This window comes from Magallana gigas, chromosome 5, assembly GCF_963853765.1.
Source record: "Magallana gigas chromosome 5, xbMagGiga1.1, whole genome shotgun sequence".
Lineage (NCBI taxonomy): Eukaryota > Metazoa > Mollusca > Bivalvia > Ostreida > Ostreidae > Magallana > Magallana gigas.
In genome coordinates this window covers 47,775,933-47,794,297 of record NC_088857.1, presented here as the reverse complement: position 1 = coordinate 47,794,297, position 18,365 = coordinate 47,775,933, and the positions used below count along the sequence as shown (strand labels likewise).

The 18,365-nt window shown below is 34.2% G+C and overlaps 2 protein-coding genes and 1 long non-coding RNA gene across 4 annotated transcripts in view; 2 read left to right on the top strand and 1 right to left on the bottom strand.

Moving 5' to 3' along the window:
- The first annotated feature begins 5,491 nt into the window (after positions 1-5,491).
- The window catches only part of LOC105345059 (cysteine--tRNA ligase, cytoplasmic), a 71,741-nt gene continuing 58,867 nt past the window's right edge, over positions 5,492-18,365 (top strand). The window contains exons 1-3 of one of the 2 annotated variants that reach the window (XM_034462141.2): positions 5,492-5,605; positions 6,796-6,945; positions 7,241-7,332. In XM_034462141.2, the coding sequence (XP_034318032.2) occupies positions 6,807-6,945; positions 7,241-7,332 (231 nt within the window). In that variant the 5' untranslated portion in view covers positions 5,492-5,605; positions 6,796-6,806. Of the gene's footprint in view, positions 5,606-6,398; positions 6,559-6,795; positions 6,946-7,240; positions 7,333-18,365 lie in introns of those variants that run through there. The other variant, XM_034462140.2, reaches the window with a different exon arrangement.
- LOC117686661 (uncharacterized) lies at positions 7,348-16,995 on the top strand. The gene is made up of 3 exons (XR_004599763.2): positions 7,348-7,950; positions 8,186-8,329; positions 16,415-16,995. It is a non-coding gene; the product is annotated as an uncharacterized lncRNA (long non-coding RNA).
- Positions 13,484-18,365, bottom strand: part of LOC105345029 (uncharacterized) — a 46,136-nt gene continuing 41,254 nt past the window's right edge. Inside the window, exons 6-7 of the mRNA XM_011453010.4 lie at positions 16,061-16,239; positions 13,484-15,867 (exon numbers count right to left, since the gene is read on the bottom strand). Coding sequence (XP_011451312.2) covers positions 15,478-15,867; positions 16,061-16,239 — 569 coding nt within the window. The 3' untranslated portion in view covers positions 13,484-15,477. The remainder of the gene's footprint in view (positions 15,868-16,060; positions 16,240-18,365) is intronic.

The following is an 18,365-nucleotide window of genomic DNA, read 5'->3' as shown; positions in this document are numbered from 1 at the left end:
GATTTGCATACTATCTAGCCAAGCCACGGGTTTTGTGTCCATTCTATTTCCACAAATAGAATGGACACAAAACCCGTGGTTTGAGACGATGACTATATCTAGCCACGAGAAACCCAAGTTTCCAGCAATGAGAAAGTGCGTCTATGCTTGACTGAAAAGAAACACTAAGAAGCAAAAAATAACTCAGACTAATTACGACAAACTATTATAAAAATGGATATCTTGGTAAGTTTTTTATGTCTTTGGTGTTTTTAAATTCTGAACTATTTAGCGATTTTGAGTTCTATCGATTGCCTTCTTAAATAAAGGTCTAAATGATAGGATATGACAAAAAATAGGGATGATTTATGTGCTGAATAGATGGTACGTGTGTAATACAATGGTAAAAGCAATTGTCGTCCCAGGGAACTTGATGTGACCTCTGTTATGGCCGGGTGCGCTACATCATTCGGCACTAGTACAGATGCGATCATATTTAGAAAAGTTTTGAAAAGTTGGGCATTTTCATAATGGTTTACATATTAACCCTTTATACGGTATTTTTGTAACAGAATTTCCGACTTTTGGAAACAAAACAAAAAAGGCTTTCTTTTGTGTTTCATGTGGGTATGAAGGTACATGTAGCTAGCATTCCAGTAAAATAGCATAACCCGCGTAAGCGGGTCATGTAATTTTCTTTGTATTTTTCCTTTGGAACGAAGTAAAACTCATCTATTACAAATACTTAAGTTAATTAATAAAAAATAAATTTGAAAGCGGCTTTTTAAAGTAAAACGAATGCGTGTACTCGTACTTGAACGTCGTTTTACTTGATGGCTTGTCAGTTCAAAACTGTATGAACTATAATAATTGTTTTTTTAAAGAAATAGAGTAAAAAATACAGTGTAGATGTTATTATAAATCTGTCTTTTTAGCGATACTGTTTAATATATGTATTGTTTCTTTAATTTTCCACATGTTTACTCAGTGTAGTAAACACCGGATGCTGAAGGGGAGTACAATGTACTTTATTTCGATAAAAAATTGATAGGGTTTTTTCACATAAGAACAAAATTATGGGACACAGTACGAAATTCTTTAAATAAGCAATTTTAAAAACATTTATTTGAGATTATTACAGTATTTCTATTATAAATGGGAAAATTGTCTTTAAATAGGCACTAAACGTTTTTGAAAAAAAAATCATATGTCCCAGAGAAAGGGGGGGTTCCGACCCCCGGAACCCCCCCCCCCCCCTCTGGATCCGCCAATGAACTGGATGAAAAAAACCCATCCAACTGGTAACAGCTAGTTTGGTCACATATCATACGTAAGGCCCTGTCACACCAACCGCGTCCCCCCGGCGTGTTCACGGCGTTGTAAAATTCATGGAATCGCCGTAGGATCGCAAGGAAAATTAAGAAAAAATGTACAGTTTTATTTGAAAATTTTACAAGTGGAGTTGTCACGGCGTCCTAACGGCGACCGGGGCGTTCTTACGGAGCTCTCACGGCGTGTAACTGCGTTTCCACGGAGTTCTACTTGGCGATTAACTGCGCTCTCGCCGAGTCTTTTACCGCGCGTCCACGGCGTACTCTGCGCGCTGACTGCGTGCACAAGACGTTCTTTACTTCTTGGTAGGTTAACATTTTGTACAATTGTATGGGAAACAAACAAGAATTTACAACTAGTAAACAAATGATTAAAAAATTGTTTTGATTTTATGAAAAGGTACATTGTAATTGAAGCATAGTTACTTCTAAAACATTTGTGAATGACTAGGATTAAACTCTTCGTAGAAAGATCCGTTATTCGTTGTTAGAAAACATAGAAAAGATTTGAAAACATCAGAACCAAATGGCATGAATTCCATCTACGTCCATTGTGAGGTCACGGAATATTAGCAAATTCTACTTTTTACATAGTCATCTACATCCAGTTTGATAATTATTACATCACTTGCTATTATACAACAGCCATTTTTCGAGTTTTCGTGGTATTGATGACAACGCAGTAGAAACGCCGTGGGAGCGCGATGAACGCAGTAACAGTAACAGTAACTTTGGGGTGGCTGTATGAACGCAGTCAAATGAAAAACAACTTGTTCAAACGCTGTGGATGCGCAGTGAGAGCGCAGCGAGAGCGCGATTGAGACGCAGTGGGATCTCAAAGGACTCCGTGAGGTCTCTGTGCAAGCGCAATTGACTTATCACTGCGTCTACACTGCGATTAGCTGCGTTCCTTGAGCGCGCCGACGGAGCTCTCGTGGCGCTGTTGGAGATCTTACGGCGTTGTCACGACGATCTCACTACGCCTCTACGGCGTGTTTATCAGAACGCCAAGCCACGGCGCGTACTTTGTGCATGTTCAGAGTACACGCCGTCGCATGGCGTTCTTCAATGTTCAAGGCTATCCCACCGCGACGGACGAAGAACCGTTGCGTTCTTACGGCGCTGTAGGAGACTCTACTGCGTTTACCTTGGCGTTTTACATTATTTAAGAACGCAGCGGGATCGCCGTGAGGACGCAGCTCCGGTGTGACAGGGGTTTTACATTGGTTAGCAGAAAACATTAACAGAGCCTTGATATTGGTATTACGAGGCGCTTTCTCCCGTACCGGACTAACACTGGGCCAACCGTGAGCTTATTCTCTTGTTGTTGGACCCAGCCTCATAAAACCTCCAACAAGCCAACACGCGTTTTAGTTTTCAGACTTTAATATAGACTTGACAAGAAATATACTTTTACGTGAGTTTGGTATGCATCAGCACCGAAGGTCTGATTCCAACTGACTATAATTTACAATTCAGAATAATATATAACGAACAAATGGAATAACACAATGAAGGATTAACAGTAATAAGTACAGATGTAAGTAAATCAATTATCAAACAGCTATTGAGTAACTCGGGACATTTTAGCAGCATGTACATAAAAGGATTAATAAGATGAAAGAAGCTTCAGTGTCAATAAACAAAAACAGAAGTCAATTAAAAGATTAGCTGTCCATCACTGATTGTGCCTCAGGTGGGATTAATGCTGCGAGGAATTTATAACGTTTATAAAACAGTTGTCGAAATAGATGAAAAGTTTTTGTAGCAATTAACACAAAGTCCGAAAAACATAATTTACACAATAATTAGAAATAGTCCGAAAGATTGAATTTCACACCGTGACACATGCTTCGCGTCCGCGTAAAACACGTCCTCGTGTTTTGAATTTTTATCATCGACGGTAGCCGCGTTGTTGTCTTCTTTGCTGCCTGTGTGGTTGAAATCGGCGGTCAAGTTGTTTATCATGCAGCACGGCCTCTAGATGTTCGTTATCAGATTCTAATACCCAAATGGTCTGCAGCAGGGCGTTGTTTTGCTCCCTCAGCTGTTTGATTGTATCGTCAGCCTCTGTCTGAATTTTCATTACATATTGAGAATGTTCACTCCCGATATCTTTTAGTTTCCTCTGCATTAAATCCATGAGTACTTTATCACCGTGTGCCTCTGCTTCTAATTTTTGTATTTTCTTCACATAAATATCAATGTCAGAACGTTTCGAGTTTTCTTGGAGCTTTGTTCTCAAATCCGTATTTTCACTTTGAAGTCTTGCGTTCTCAGACTTAGCACGTTGTAGATTTTCAGCCATACTCTTCGTAAGTAGATCGGACTTGCGTAGCTGAATCTTAATGTTGTGTAGCTCAGTTCGTAGAATACTTGAGGTATCAAACAAAGAATGAAATTGATCGTTACGAATTGAATTAAACGGCAATTCTCTCAAAGTACGTTTGTTTTCAAGATATTTGCACAGTCGTTTCATGTCTCGCGTCTTTTTAAGACCCAAAACTGCGTCCTTTTCAACACATTTTGTTTGTTTCTTTATCTGTGTAAAACACATTCTGGAATAATGTCCAATTCTGTGACATCGGTAACATTTCTGGTTGAACGCGAAACATAAAACGTTGGGATGCACGTTTCCACACCTTCCGCACACTGGACGCTGACTTGAGGGGAAGCTGAACTTCTTCTGTCTCCACTGCGGTCGGAAAGAATATTCCATGTTGTATCTAGTTTAAATCGTCTTCTTCATCTGTAGACTTTGAATCTAGGGAAACTCGCTAAACTGTTGTAGAGGTCCAGGATCTGACTACTACAAAATATATGTAGCAGTCCCGGGTGTCGTTACCCTTAGGTTTATCCACCAAATATTACGAGGCGCTTTCTCCCGTACCGGACTAACACTGGGCCAACCGTGAGCTTATTCTCTTGTTGTTGGACCCAGCCTCATAAAACCTCCAACAAGCCAACACGCGTTTTAGTTTTCAGACTTTAATATAGACTTGACATGAAATATACTTTTACGTGAGTTTGGTATGCATCAGCACCGAAGGTCTGATTCCAACTGACTATAATTTACAATTCAGAATAATATATAACGAACAAATGGAATAACACAATGAAGGATTAACAGTAATAAGTACAGATGTAAGTAAATCAATTATCAAACAGCTATTGAGTAACTCGGGACATTTTAGCAGCATGTACATAAAAGGATTAATAAGATGAAAGAAGCTTCAGTGTCAATAAACAAAAACAGAAGTCAATTAAAAGATTAGCTGTCCATCACTGATTGTGCCTCAGGTGGGATTAATGCTGCGAGGAATTTATAACGTTTATAAAACAGTTGTCGAAATAGATGAAAAGTTTTTGTAGCAATTAACACAAAGTCCGAAAAACATAATTTACACAATAATTAAAAATAGTCCGAAAGATTGAATTTCACACCGTGACATTGGGACTAAAAGTAACTAACTGTAAAGGTCTATTTATCGGCAACATGAAAATATATGCTCAACACATTTTTTTCAGCATTCAGCTTGTTTGTTGATTAGCTCAGAGACCTAAATAACTGTTATTTATGTCTCTAATTAGCTTACCTTTTTGCAACAATTTGCAACAAACTAAATCCAAAATAACTCCTAATATTATATAATTCCTTGCTAGCATATGCGCTAACAGTGGCCAAGTCACGTTTCCGTCTGTAAAACTATACAATATAAAAATATATAAACATTTCACATTCGTTAATAATTTAAAGCTGTTTACCAATGTTTCGAAACATGAAACTATAAATATCAAACAAACTGTGTTTGCATACATCAGAGACATAAATTATGTCTCTGCATACATTCATTAAGTATTAAATCTAGATTTTGGATGAAAACGAGCCATTGTAGCTATAGAAATATGCCATGATATGCCATGCATACTCATAAACTAAATTTATCAAGTTTACTATTCGTCACTACATCATCTCATATGCAGCTGCGATAATCATAATAATAACCATGATAATGATATAATGATTTATAAAAAACTTTAATCCATTTCAATCGCTATAAATTATCATTCACATTTATGAATTATAGTGCTTCTTTTAATTTTTAAAATATATCTAGCAAACTGATGTGGTATGTTCACGCAAAATAACACGAGTGTACGAACTATTCTTCCGCGTTTAAATCAAGTAAACCCTGATGAAAATTAACTCGCGTGAAACGCACCGGAAGTCGTTGGTCCATGTGTTTTCTGACCGTATTTCTTGCATCATCAAACCACTTAATAACGTTTCCCCGGTAAGTTCAATACAATGCCATATTTACAAGAAAAGAAGAAACAATATCTCTTGTTTTCATTTCTTTAAGCGTACTTTGACATCTTATGTAATTCTATTGTGAAAAGAGCGAGCAGAAAAGTTTCACTTTCTAGTTTCTCTTCTCAATCTGTTAATGGTGATCTATGACAGTCACTCGCAGCACAGGCAATATGTAAGGGAGCAAGACATAAACAGATTGTTGAATCGAGACCAACACTCTCTCTTCTGATCAATATTTCAATGTCTTCAAGAAAGCAGGACTTCACTTCACGTTCTGTATAGCAATATTTAAGAAATCAAATTGATTCATGTTTAACTGTTTAATTAATCAACCAGTTGTTATGTGGCACATCTTGGAGCTAAATAGTTGTCAAGAGATCTGAATTTACATATATCACTCTACACTGAACACTAAACTGATTCATCTGCTGAAATAAGGTATAAAAAGAGATCTTCCACTAAACAACACTATATTTATTAAAAAATAGAATGTGTTAAAAATTCCAACAAACAGTATATGTACAACAAACATTTCTTGATTTTCTTACACGTCCAATTATGTGCACAAGCAAAGCATCAAGAATCTGTATTTCCATTAGTCATAAGTCTGTTTTTAAAGCCAAGTCACTACTTTCACAATGAGATGCATGTGTTTTCCAGTTTTACTTTCAGTTTCTAATTCATTTATGTACTTGTACCACATGGTAAACAGCACACAAACAATGAATTACCTGTTAGTTTCCTAGAAATGCCATGATGTCAGTTATAAATATATTTTTACCATATAACTGCAATTTCCTTGAGTTGCATCATTTTCCGTAAGGTCTTGTGTCTTGTTCAGGTGGACATAATATTTTAGCTTATCACTTGATATTTGTTCTTATTTTAGTATTCATTAATTTAGAGCTGTAAAGACATTTTATTATTATTCAGGTAGGTTGTTAATATGGTAATAAGTTTTTTAAAACTCATGCTTATTTAGTCCTTTTTTGTTTAAATTTCACCATTAAAATACCCAGCTGTGAAACCTAAAAATAATATTCTACACTGTGTATAAAAAAGATACATATTGAGGGATTTTGATTGCGTGTATTAATTGGCTGTCCATAATGCTATTTTTGTGAACTATTTCATTGTTTTGTTATGTGATGTTTGTTATTTGTTTTCCAGCATGGCAGTGAATGGCCATTATTAGATCAGTGGTTGGTGTGATACTTAAACAGCCTCTTGTGACAGGAGATCGTTTCATTTCTTTCCGATTTTTTCACGCCTCATCGTATAGTCTCAATAATATCAGGAGATTCAAAGAGAGAATGGCTGGTATGTATCGAGTTGCACTTTGTAAGCAATTTTTTATTTAATCATTTACTGTAGCACTGTTGAATTGCTCAAAACTTTCAAGAATATTTACAAAGTTTATTACTGTAATTAATTTGTATATTTTATACTTGTATCGGTACTACAAAGAGAAGGGATTGTTTTTGTTACAGGGTTTTATAATAATGCACACCTGTTAATCAGTTAGATGAGGGTGGCGCATGCAGATTAATTAGGATAGATACCAGTAATGCAGAGTGCAGACTTGGATAATTTTTACCATCTCCTTTTTTTCCAGCAAAATCCAAAAACGTCCAGCCCCCTTGGAGTGCCCCTGAGGGGACAGAGGTCCCTAAGTTAAAGCTGTACAACAGTCTAACCAGACAGAAGGTGGGTGCACTATAACATTGCTTTAACCCACAACCCCCATTCTTGGCTATCGTATATTGTACTCACTGTATAGACTCACAGAGGGAAAAAGACACTGGCTGACATGGGTTGATTGCTATTGAAAATTTCCTATTCATTTGATAAGACATTTTACAAGATTTTTAAAGAAATGCTTTAAGCATATCAAGAGATGTCCCAAGTCTGTCGTGGCACACAGAATTGGATCAGCATCTTACAAAGATGGGAGATAAAGAATTAAGGGACCCATGTTCAGGCAGTGTTCTGTACACTACACATTGTTATCTATTGCGATGAAATTAGATTGTTTTACAGGGAGGTAACACAGGTAGGTAATGTTTTTAATAGCGCCCCGTCTGGACTACATTGAAGGCCCAACTATTGTGTTATCCTCCACATTGTGGGAAAGAATCATCAAAAGTCTTTTAACCTATGACAAGAAAGATGCATGGAAGTTCCCAGAATCCTGCGCTGGGAAGGATATGCCTTTGGAGTTTCCACATCTTACTATAATCCTCTGAGAGATGGAGTTTGTCAGTTTTTTGCTGTAAAAGAACCTTTGGGTTTTTTGGTCAACCATGCCATTTTCAGAGCAGAGAGGTATGTGTTAATTCTAAAAAATGGTGTTCTGGATTGATTTTGAATTAATGAAATCATGATCATGTTTAAATGAGCTTATTAAAGATGTACATGAACTAAAAGACAATGTATAAAAAAAAATGATTGCAAAATCATAGTCAGGCTGAATTCTGCTGTATGTTGAAAATTTTTGTGCGTTATGCTATCTGAAAGCTTTAAATTATTATGTATGATTTTTCTTTTCAATTAATTTCAGACATAATCAATCTTTCTAAAAATTTGTGGACAAGACAACTAAATTTCTTATTAATTGTCTAGCTGGCAACTAATGGTTCATCATCAGTGTCAAAGAGAACAACAGTTTGATGCAGAACCAGTGACATCTTAAATCATGTTGCAGGTCAGTACATGTGCAGTGTGACTAAAGGTGTTCAGCTTCAAGGCTTTATTAAGATGGATCCACCGTTAAAACAAAAGTGGGGTAGCAAGGTTAAGGAAGTTCACACCAGGTAAACAACATGAGTTTATGATGGGAAAGACCAACTATTTAAAATGTTAAAATAAGCACAATGAGATACATTTTTAGCTCACCGAGACAAAGTCGGGGGGAGCTTATGCTATACCCTCAGCGTCAGCGTCGGCGTCCGGACCTGGTTAAAGTTTTTGTTGCAGGTCCTGTATCTAAGTTATTACTTGTCCTATCTTCACCAAACTTGCATGGATGATGCATCTTGACCTACTCATGGACTTGAAAGACTTGAATGCTGAATCAGGGCCATGAGTTTCAGATGCTGGAGGAGGTTAAGGTTTTTAGAGCAGGTTAAAGTTTTTGGTGCAGGTGCCCTTTGATAGCAATTTCTAGGTTACTACTGGTCCTAACTTTACCAAACTTGCATGGATGGTGCATCTTATGATACTGATGCACCAGACATGCTTTAATGCTGAATCTGAGCCATAGGTTTCAGATGCTGGATGAGGTTAAGGTTTTTAGAGCTGGTTAAAGTTTTTGGAGCAGGTGCCTTTTGATGATTATAACTTAGTTATTACTGGTCCTAACTTCACCAAACTTATATGGATGGTGCGTCTTATAATACTGATGCACCTGACAGGCATTAATGCTGAATCTGAGCCATAGGTTTCGGATGCTGAAGGAGGTTAAGGTTTTAAGAGCTTGTTAAAGCTTTTGGAGCAGGTGCCCTCTGATGATTATATCTTAGTTATTACTGGTCCTAACTTCATGCTGAATCTGAGCCAAAGGTTTCGGATGCTGGATTAGGTTAAGTTTTTTTGGAACAGGTCACATGTTTAATAAATATTAGTACTATTTCAAACTTGCATAGTTAATTGAACTATAATATAAATGAATCGCAGAGGTAGCTTCAGATGCAGAGCCTGATCTTCATTATCAAGGATGCTTAAAAAATATATCTTAGTTATTACTGGTCCTAACTTTACTAAACTTGCATGGATGGTGCGTCTTATGATACTGATGCACCTGACAGGCATGAATGCTGAATTTGACCCATAGGTTTCGGATGCTGGAGGGAGGTTAAGGTTTTAAGAGCTGGTGTTTTTGGAGCAGGTGCTCTCTTATGATTATATCTTAGTTATTACTGGTCCTAACTTCACCAAACTTGCATGGATGATGCATCTTATGATACTTATGCACCTGGCTGGCTTGAATGCTGAATCTGAGACGTAGGTTTCGGATGGTGGATGAGATTTGTTCTTTTGGAACAGGTCACATATTTTATAGATAATAGCTTGCATAGTTGATTTAACTATAATATTGATAAACTGCAGAGGTAGCTTCAGATGCAGATCTCCATTATCAAGGATGCTTAAAAAATTCTCCTATCTCAAACCTGCTTGATAGATGTGTTCGTTGTTAAATGATATAATATGATTCCTATGATATAGTATTGTATGATATGATACACTATTGTTCTATATGATACAATATTATATCATATATTATATTGTAAAAAAATATATGATACTATATTATATTGTATCATTTTTTTTGTACATTATGATAAGATACTGTATCATGATATTGTTATGTTTAGTATTATTTATTATGATACAATATTGTATAATATGATATTGTATAATATCACATATATTATATTTTATCACATGCTATTTCTTATGATATTGCAACATATAATATTGTATCATATGATATGATATTATATAAATAGTGCCTGTTTGGGAGGGTAACAGTTGAAATTGACACCCCGAGAAAACCATTGTCAACCTCCGCTTCGCGTCGGTTGACAATGGTTTTCGAGGGGTGTCAATTTCAACTGTTATCCTCCCAAACAGGCACTATTTATTTTGTTATACTGAATGTCTTAATTTTTAAGAAAATTTTACTGCTTTTATATAGGAATAACGTGAATTCTACAGCGAACCGTACGCGCATAATTTTCGCGCATGTAACATTTTTTAATTTACCCGTTGCTAAGTGCGTTGCTAACGCTGAGGGTAATAGAAAATATTATTAACTGCGTCTTAACCAATCAGATTTCAGTATTTAACATGAAAGTATAACAATGTATAATATGATATTGGTTTATATAATATATTATAATATCATACGAAAATGTATTATATGATATTGTATGATGTGATATTGTATCATATAATACAATATAGTATAATATGATATTGTATGATATAATATAGTACTATTATAATATCACATGATATTGTATCTAATTTTATTGTATCATATCATACAATACAATTATATCATACTATAATATTGTATCCAATTTTATTGTATCATATTATACAATACAAATATCATACTATAATATTATACAATATACTATGTTACAATATTGTGATGTATTATGTGATATCATATTGTATCATATATTATTATATTGTATCATATAATATCAATATCATAATATATTATGATATTGTATTATGTGATTAAATACAATAATGTATAACAAGATACAATGTCAAATCATATGTTACAATATCATATTTCATCATTATTTATTACAGTATTTTATTGTAATATATGATATATATTGTAGGTATCATAGGATGCAATATCGTATTTTATATTATTGTATTGATGAACATTGTATCATATAATACCCTATGAAATGAACATATGATTATTATACAATTTTTAAACATATGATATTGTTATACGATATTGTGTCAAAACAGTATCCATGTATGTCCAAGATCATTATTAAGTATGATTTTCAAATAATATGATAAAGGTGGTCTCATAAAGGTGATTCCTCATAAAGGTGATGCCTCGTCTCGGTGAGCTTTGTAATCTGTGATTACCTATGTTTCTTCTTTCACATATACATAGATTTTGATAAAAATACACTGACCAGCTGAAAGCGGAAAATGTACTTAATTGTGCTTCTACATCTTAAAGGCCTTTTAGTTGGTGACGGAGCTTAAAGTCTACAGGAATTGAATGCAAACAGTGAACCCCTACTATAAATAATGATGCATATCTTTCATGTGGATGTTTTATTTTGGATTAGTAGAGATTCTATAAGGATACATATGATAAAGATTAAGTTCATGAAAAATGAAAAAGAAATTCCAATATTATTTTTTTGTTAATTTACTGAAAGCTTTATTTCACATCATACTTTTACATACTTCATTTTCTGAGGTCAGTACGCATGTTTAAGAGAAAGTTTGGGTCAAGTAAAGTAACAACATCTGTAGTAAATTGTCTGCAGAATGTCATAGTGCTAATTCTGTCTCCATAATGTGATTGAAAATAAGTTAATCAATAGAAAATTATTGCAAGTTTTTGTGCGCCATAAATTGCAACTTTTTAGAAAGTAAGGAACTGTAACTCTGCGATCGCCCATCTGAATTTATTCTGAACAAGAGAGCTTAAGTTTTGAAGCTAGATTCATATATAGATTCATTCTTATCCATCATTTTGTCTCTCTGTAAGTGCAATCATGTCCAGTCATCCACATCTTTCTTATGGAGAAACATTGTAAGTTCATACTTCACACAAAGATTGCTTATGACCAGAGGGTGTATCATGGTTTGACCTAAGTTCATTTGGGCAATTTCAAGGTTGCTGGAAGGAAAAGTGCATAATTTGTGTCCAGTTTATATCTTTCTTATGGAGAATCACTGGAAGTTCATACTTCAATTAAAGATTGTTTATGACCTGGGGGTATGTCATGATCTTGACCCATGGTCATTTGTGCAAGTTCTTTGTCATTGTTAAAAAAATGCAAGATTCTCATCTAAGCCATATCTTGTAATGGACAATGATTAGAAGCTAACATTTGACTAAGAGATTGCCTATGACCTGAAACTATGTCCTGACCTTGAGCTTTGGTCATTTATGAAAGTTTAATGCCACTTTAAGAAAACTGGTGCATCCATTATTTCCAATAAAGAAATACTAGAGTTATTATATTTTCTTTTGGGAGGGGGGTATCATTTGTGAGCTTGCTAACAACAAAACCTCTAGTTTAGATTAGAGGTGTATTTCATTTTAGTTTTCTTTGAAATCTAGTTTACCAATAGGCTATTAGTAGGTAATAGGTATGCAGTGACCTTGAACCAAGTTTTTAATTATTTTTTAGTCAGAGATGAAAGTAATGGCACATCTGTGAAAATAATTGTGTCTGGACTGTTTTAAAATATTTCTCCTTTTGGCCATATCTGCCTTAAACTATGCCTATAGAGTGCTTGTTTGATAAAGGATGTGATATGAACTTGAACTTAATTTTGAGTAAGAGGTTAAGGTCAAAGCAAAGTTTTCTAATATGCTTTTTATCCATAATGTAGCTACTTTTCATCCTAAATGCATTTGCTGAGAATTTTTCTTTTTTACAAATACTGTAAATTCCTTATATTTTGCAAGAACTTGATTCCGCGATCCCACTGTTTTGTATAAATCGCTAGAATATAAAATTGCAAATGCAGAACTTTTATCCTTATTTCTTATAGTTCTCAACTCTAAGAAAAATAATAGCGAGATTTTTAAACACGCGAAGGGTGCTTCTCATGATTTTACACGGGTATTAATTCCTCGCTTTTGATTAGGAATCTACAGTACTTTATAGAAAATTAGGCAAATTTTTCCAGCCAGCTCACCAAGTTAAGTGTCAGTATTTTTTCTATCATGACAAGATTTATTGCTGGAAATTATAGAAAAATTGGCAATTGTTTGCCATGTGATTCTAGAGAAGGTGTAGAACATAGATAATGCTTGGACACATAAAAATTCAGTGTGCCACCCTATACTATATATATGTTGGGAAAGTGTTTTAATGCTGTTAAATTTTTACATAGTAATGTTTTCTCTTTTGTTTGTTTGTGGGAAACATTTTGATTCAGTACAACCTATGCCATCTTTATATATAGGTCTTGCATGATCTGTAGACACACCATACATATGGTAATCTGTGCGATTCTTTTACTCTGTTATTATGCAGTATATCAAAACATCATCATAAAATTATTCATAATTCGATATGGCTGCATGCATGCATAAAATGATTTGCAATTCAAAAAAGGAACACTCAACTAATTAGCATTAATTTATTTTATGGTTTTTTGAAGTTAAAACAAACAAAGTCATTCATACATATTAATATCTATATACATTCATATCAACAACACACCTGTACAGGTAAGTAATAATTTTCATGTACCCCACCAAAAATCAAGTTCTCAATGTGTAAACTCACAACTGTTCATCTTACTACACCAGTCTACGTCCATTCACGATACTCTGGACACTTCAAAATAGTGAAAATTTTGTTTATCAGACATACATATCACATTACATACTGACATGCAAGCATGAGATTCAAAACGACAAAACACTCAATGATACATCGATCGATATAGATACCCTCGGTGTTGGTGGAAATGGCCAACGTTCACAATCACATGTGTTTGATGTCTTTCTACATAATATAAAGATATGACCACATTATAAACGAAATCTCACGCACCAAACAGACCCATATATAAGGCTTGTGTCAATAATTATAGGAAAAAAACACGCAGAACAATTGCATTTAAAGTGAAAGTAAAATGCTGATGACTTATCTAAAGCAAAAGTAAAATGCTGATGACTTATTTACATTGAAATGATTTCCATACATGAAAAATAAATTTTCTAGATGAATCGATGAATATAAAACAAGGAATGAAAGTCATTTTCTTGGATATCAGTTAATCCGAAAATTAGCAAATTATCAATGCAATAAGAATTACAAAATTAATTAATCGTAAATTATATTTTAATTTTTATTGAGTCCAGCTTTCATTGAAGGTGTAAAAGTTATAAAAATAACACTTTCAAGAAAATTTTACAAAGTTCATAAGAACCTTGTTGTCAAAAATACTTTTTATGGCAAGCAAACCAAACTTTCCTTGTGCCTGTCGTAAATTGTTGATCATCTACATAGGCTCATCAAAACCATGAAAATAAGTTTCTGTGAACCAGTTTATTACTTGTAAATTGTAAATTAGACATAATAGAAGTTGGTTTTCTGTACTTAGGCATACTTAATTGGTATGTGAGAAAATTGCCTGTTCTGTTTGACTGTAAATGATTAATCCAACCTATTTTGGTATTGAAGAGTTGACCACTTGCTTTCTTCAGTTCTCGATCTGCAGGATATTTTCAGATTATGTGAGTTAATAACTATGAAAAATCTTACAGCTCAAGAAAAGAAATTTAACAGTTCAGTATGGCGAGGTTAAAGTAAATTGCTTGGATTCTTGTGAATTTTCAACTGAACAAAGGTATGCATCTAAACAGAAAAGAAGCAAATTACTGCTATCAAAGAAACAAACAAATGGTTGTAAGTTGCAGGAATAATTAGACAATTGTGTTTCATTTTGATGATGTTTAGAGTCACAGTTACTCCCCTTTGAGTTGAATGTTATATGTTCTAATCTACTTCATACAAAAACTCTGCCAACTAATATCACAGCATAGGTAGTTCATGATACATTGAATACAATACAAAACAAAATCATTCATTAATGTATGAAAATAGCTTAGAAATACATGTAACTTTGTAATTCAAACTTAAAGCATATAAACAATGTGAAATATAATACATGTAATAAACTTACAAATGCATGTTGAATGAATTGCAAAAATGTGAATGGATTTGCAAAGAAATGCTTCACTATTTTTTAAAATGTTTGGTGTGTCCTTTTCATTTAATATGATAGAAACTGACACCTTTGTTTTAAAAAATATTCACTAATAAGTATTCTTAAAATGAAGGTTATATGGAACATAATACAGGATATAAAAAAAAGAGTAAATTTTCTTTCTGCAGTTTTTAAAAGTACATAGGCAGAGAAAACAAATGGATCTGTAAAAATGTATTTACAAATTCAGCTAAAACTGTACGTAGCATAAAACAAAACATTGATAACACAGGTGTAACCTAGTCCTCACGTTGAGCAGTTTCCTTCTTGTGTTTAAAATACTATTTCAAAGATGAAAAAAAAATTGTTTTACATTAACTTTATACAAGATATGATCATCTGTTATACATTTTGTACACTAAATTGAGATAAAATTGTCCTTAAAACAAAAACAAATAAAAACAAGCACTTGTTGAGGGAGTTGGGGACTGCTGAGTTTGTCCCCGATTTTTTGTTTGACAGCGGAGGCTGAATATTGTCTGACCTCCGATTTTTCACTATCTGGTCTTTATCACTTTGTTCAAAGCCCAGCTTGTCTTCGTTTGGGCCCGCCCCACTGCCACTGTGGGGCTCTTTGTAGGTTACCGTGGTTCTCGGTTGTGGCGCTGGGGTGGAGGGAGGGTTGCACCGCATGTTGGTTTTGTTGTGGTTCTGGAGCCATATGTGGACTCCGAACACTCGGAAGTTTGGGTTAAGCATGCATGGTGGAAGCTGATTCACATCAAAGATAAACTGAAATGATGGAAAATTTTGCCGTTAAAAAGTATTTGAATTTTTAGAATGTATTTCAATTGCTAGATATATAATGTCAGCATTTATCCAAGCAAGTCAGTAGCTTATTCCCAACTTGTGAAAAAAAGATTATTTATCACACAAGTTAAAAGGCAATATGACATGGCAACAATTAAGAATTGCTAAGTCTTACATAAAAAGTTTCGGGTCTGATTTGGTACCACGAGACAATAGAGTTAGGCCCTTCGTAGGGCTCCCCCTGGAAACTCCACCCAAAGGCGGCCAGTTGTCCCTCACTGTCGTACATCAGAAACACCGGGTATAATCGCTCACACTGCATGTCTCTGGATACATTGTAAAAGTAGTGGGTGCCTGGGAATAGAAAATCAGGTTCTTAATTTAAACATGACAAAAGTTAAGTAACGGTATTATGTTAGATACTGAGCAATCAGTTTAGACATGTGATGAAACTGTATATTCATTGTAATAATGGCAGTGAAGGTTGATGTGAATCTAAATTAATTTTCAATTTTTAATTTGATTACAGGAATGAACTGTTGCACACTGCGAAGATCAAAGCTGGGATTCTCCCGCATAGATGAAAGACCAGGTAATTCTTGTGCATAACAATTCTGTTGCTAGGCTTTGATCTGAACTATGTTCAGGTAACATGTTAGATATGTGGCTGGGTGATTAGAGCTGGAGGGTAGAGGTCTTGTATTGGAAGCTTAGGTGTACCAAGGCCGTTCTGAGGCAGATACTGTGATTCTCAGATAACAAAGGGAGAGAACTAAGGAAAGATCTCCCCAGACTCTCTTGTATAAAAGGTTACTTTAGATTTGAAATCTAATGGCTCTGTAATGATTCATAAATGTACTTTTATGTTCTGCTTTTAAGTTGGTTTGACCATGAAAGTAAGATCTGCAGTGTGGAATGCAAATAAGAGGCAGTGTAGCTATTAATCAGTATCAATCTCAGGTAATGCTAAAGTTCCCCAGCAATTGTAATCAGAATGTCGTTACAGTAACATTAGCCAACAATAGAAGGAACGACATTTTTTGTTCGTTTAATGAGATATCCTGTTTCTGTGGTTGAGGATTGAAATTAAAATTAATTTTCCATTTGTGATATTGATTTATATTTGAAAGAAAAGTTACTAGTGCATACAACATACTTGAATTAATTAATGGTCGAAATCAATCTTGCACTTTTAATCATTGTAATGTTGCTACTACCTGGTAGTATGTAATAATCAAATTTAATTGTGATGGTTGAAGGTCAAGGTCAGTCAGATGAAACGTACTGAACAAGATGGGTGAGATTCCTATTGTATCTATAAAAGTTACAGTATACAGGTTCATTTAAACCCTGTGTTATTTTCGCCCTTCTACACTTGCAAACGGCTTCATCCATTTTTTTTTATTCGCCCAGATACAATCATGTTAAAAGAGATATAAGTTGAGACATTGGAATTTGCCCAGTCTTAAGGTTGATTAACACATCTGGAAAAAGTCATTCAAATTAACAGTAAATTATTTGATTATGAAAGATATACGGTAATGACAAATAAACTGTACATATGTCAAATAAGCAAAAAATTTGCTGTTTGGGGATAAAAACAGGAATATCTAAAAATTCAATTCAGTAAGTAACAACAAAATTTTTAGCCACTGCGAGATTTGAACTTTGGCTGTACGGATCACAAGCCCAGCACTTTTTCCACTCGGCTATAGAGTATGTTAATTATTGCTATCGATAAAATCCTTTAATAAAACGAAATGTCGTTTCAATCAGAGGTCAGCCATTTTGTGATGATGTGTTATTCCACCTTAAATTTGCCCACTTGCAATGAGGGTATAAAGGGCAAAAATAAAATTGAACGAATATATCCCTGCATACAGTGTGTTTCAATGTTGTCGCTGCCATTGTCTTAAGCTCCTATCAAATCAGATGGAAGTTTACCTTAGAGTCTAAGAGTAGATATAGAGGACCCAATATTTTTAAATATTAGAAATCATCACTTACATAAGGCATTGATCAGGAGATTTATCAGTGAAGTTTTTCTGATTATCAACAGTAGTAGAACAAGCAAGTTTTACCTAGAATTAATGGCCATTGCAAACAATCTAATAAAAATTAGAGCTTTCATCTTGTTCTTTGATTTGATTATGTCAATAGAAAAAGCTAGTCAATCTGATTTAGGTTCTTGTGTAATTTCTTTATGTAACATTTACAGTATATAAATAGAATTGTAGGGCCTTTGATGTTTTACTGGAAGTTATAGAAAAGTATATTGTTATAATTAAATGGGATATTTCAAGGAGCAAATAATTCTATGAAATAAGTTTTACAATATGTTTATACATGTACCACATTTAAAGAACTGGTTCTTTTCACATTCATGAAGAGTACAGTTTTGAGGCATTTTATGAACAATATATGATTCAGAAAATTTTTTGTTTTTCTTTATCGCTATGGATTTTTTGTTTTTCTTTATC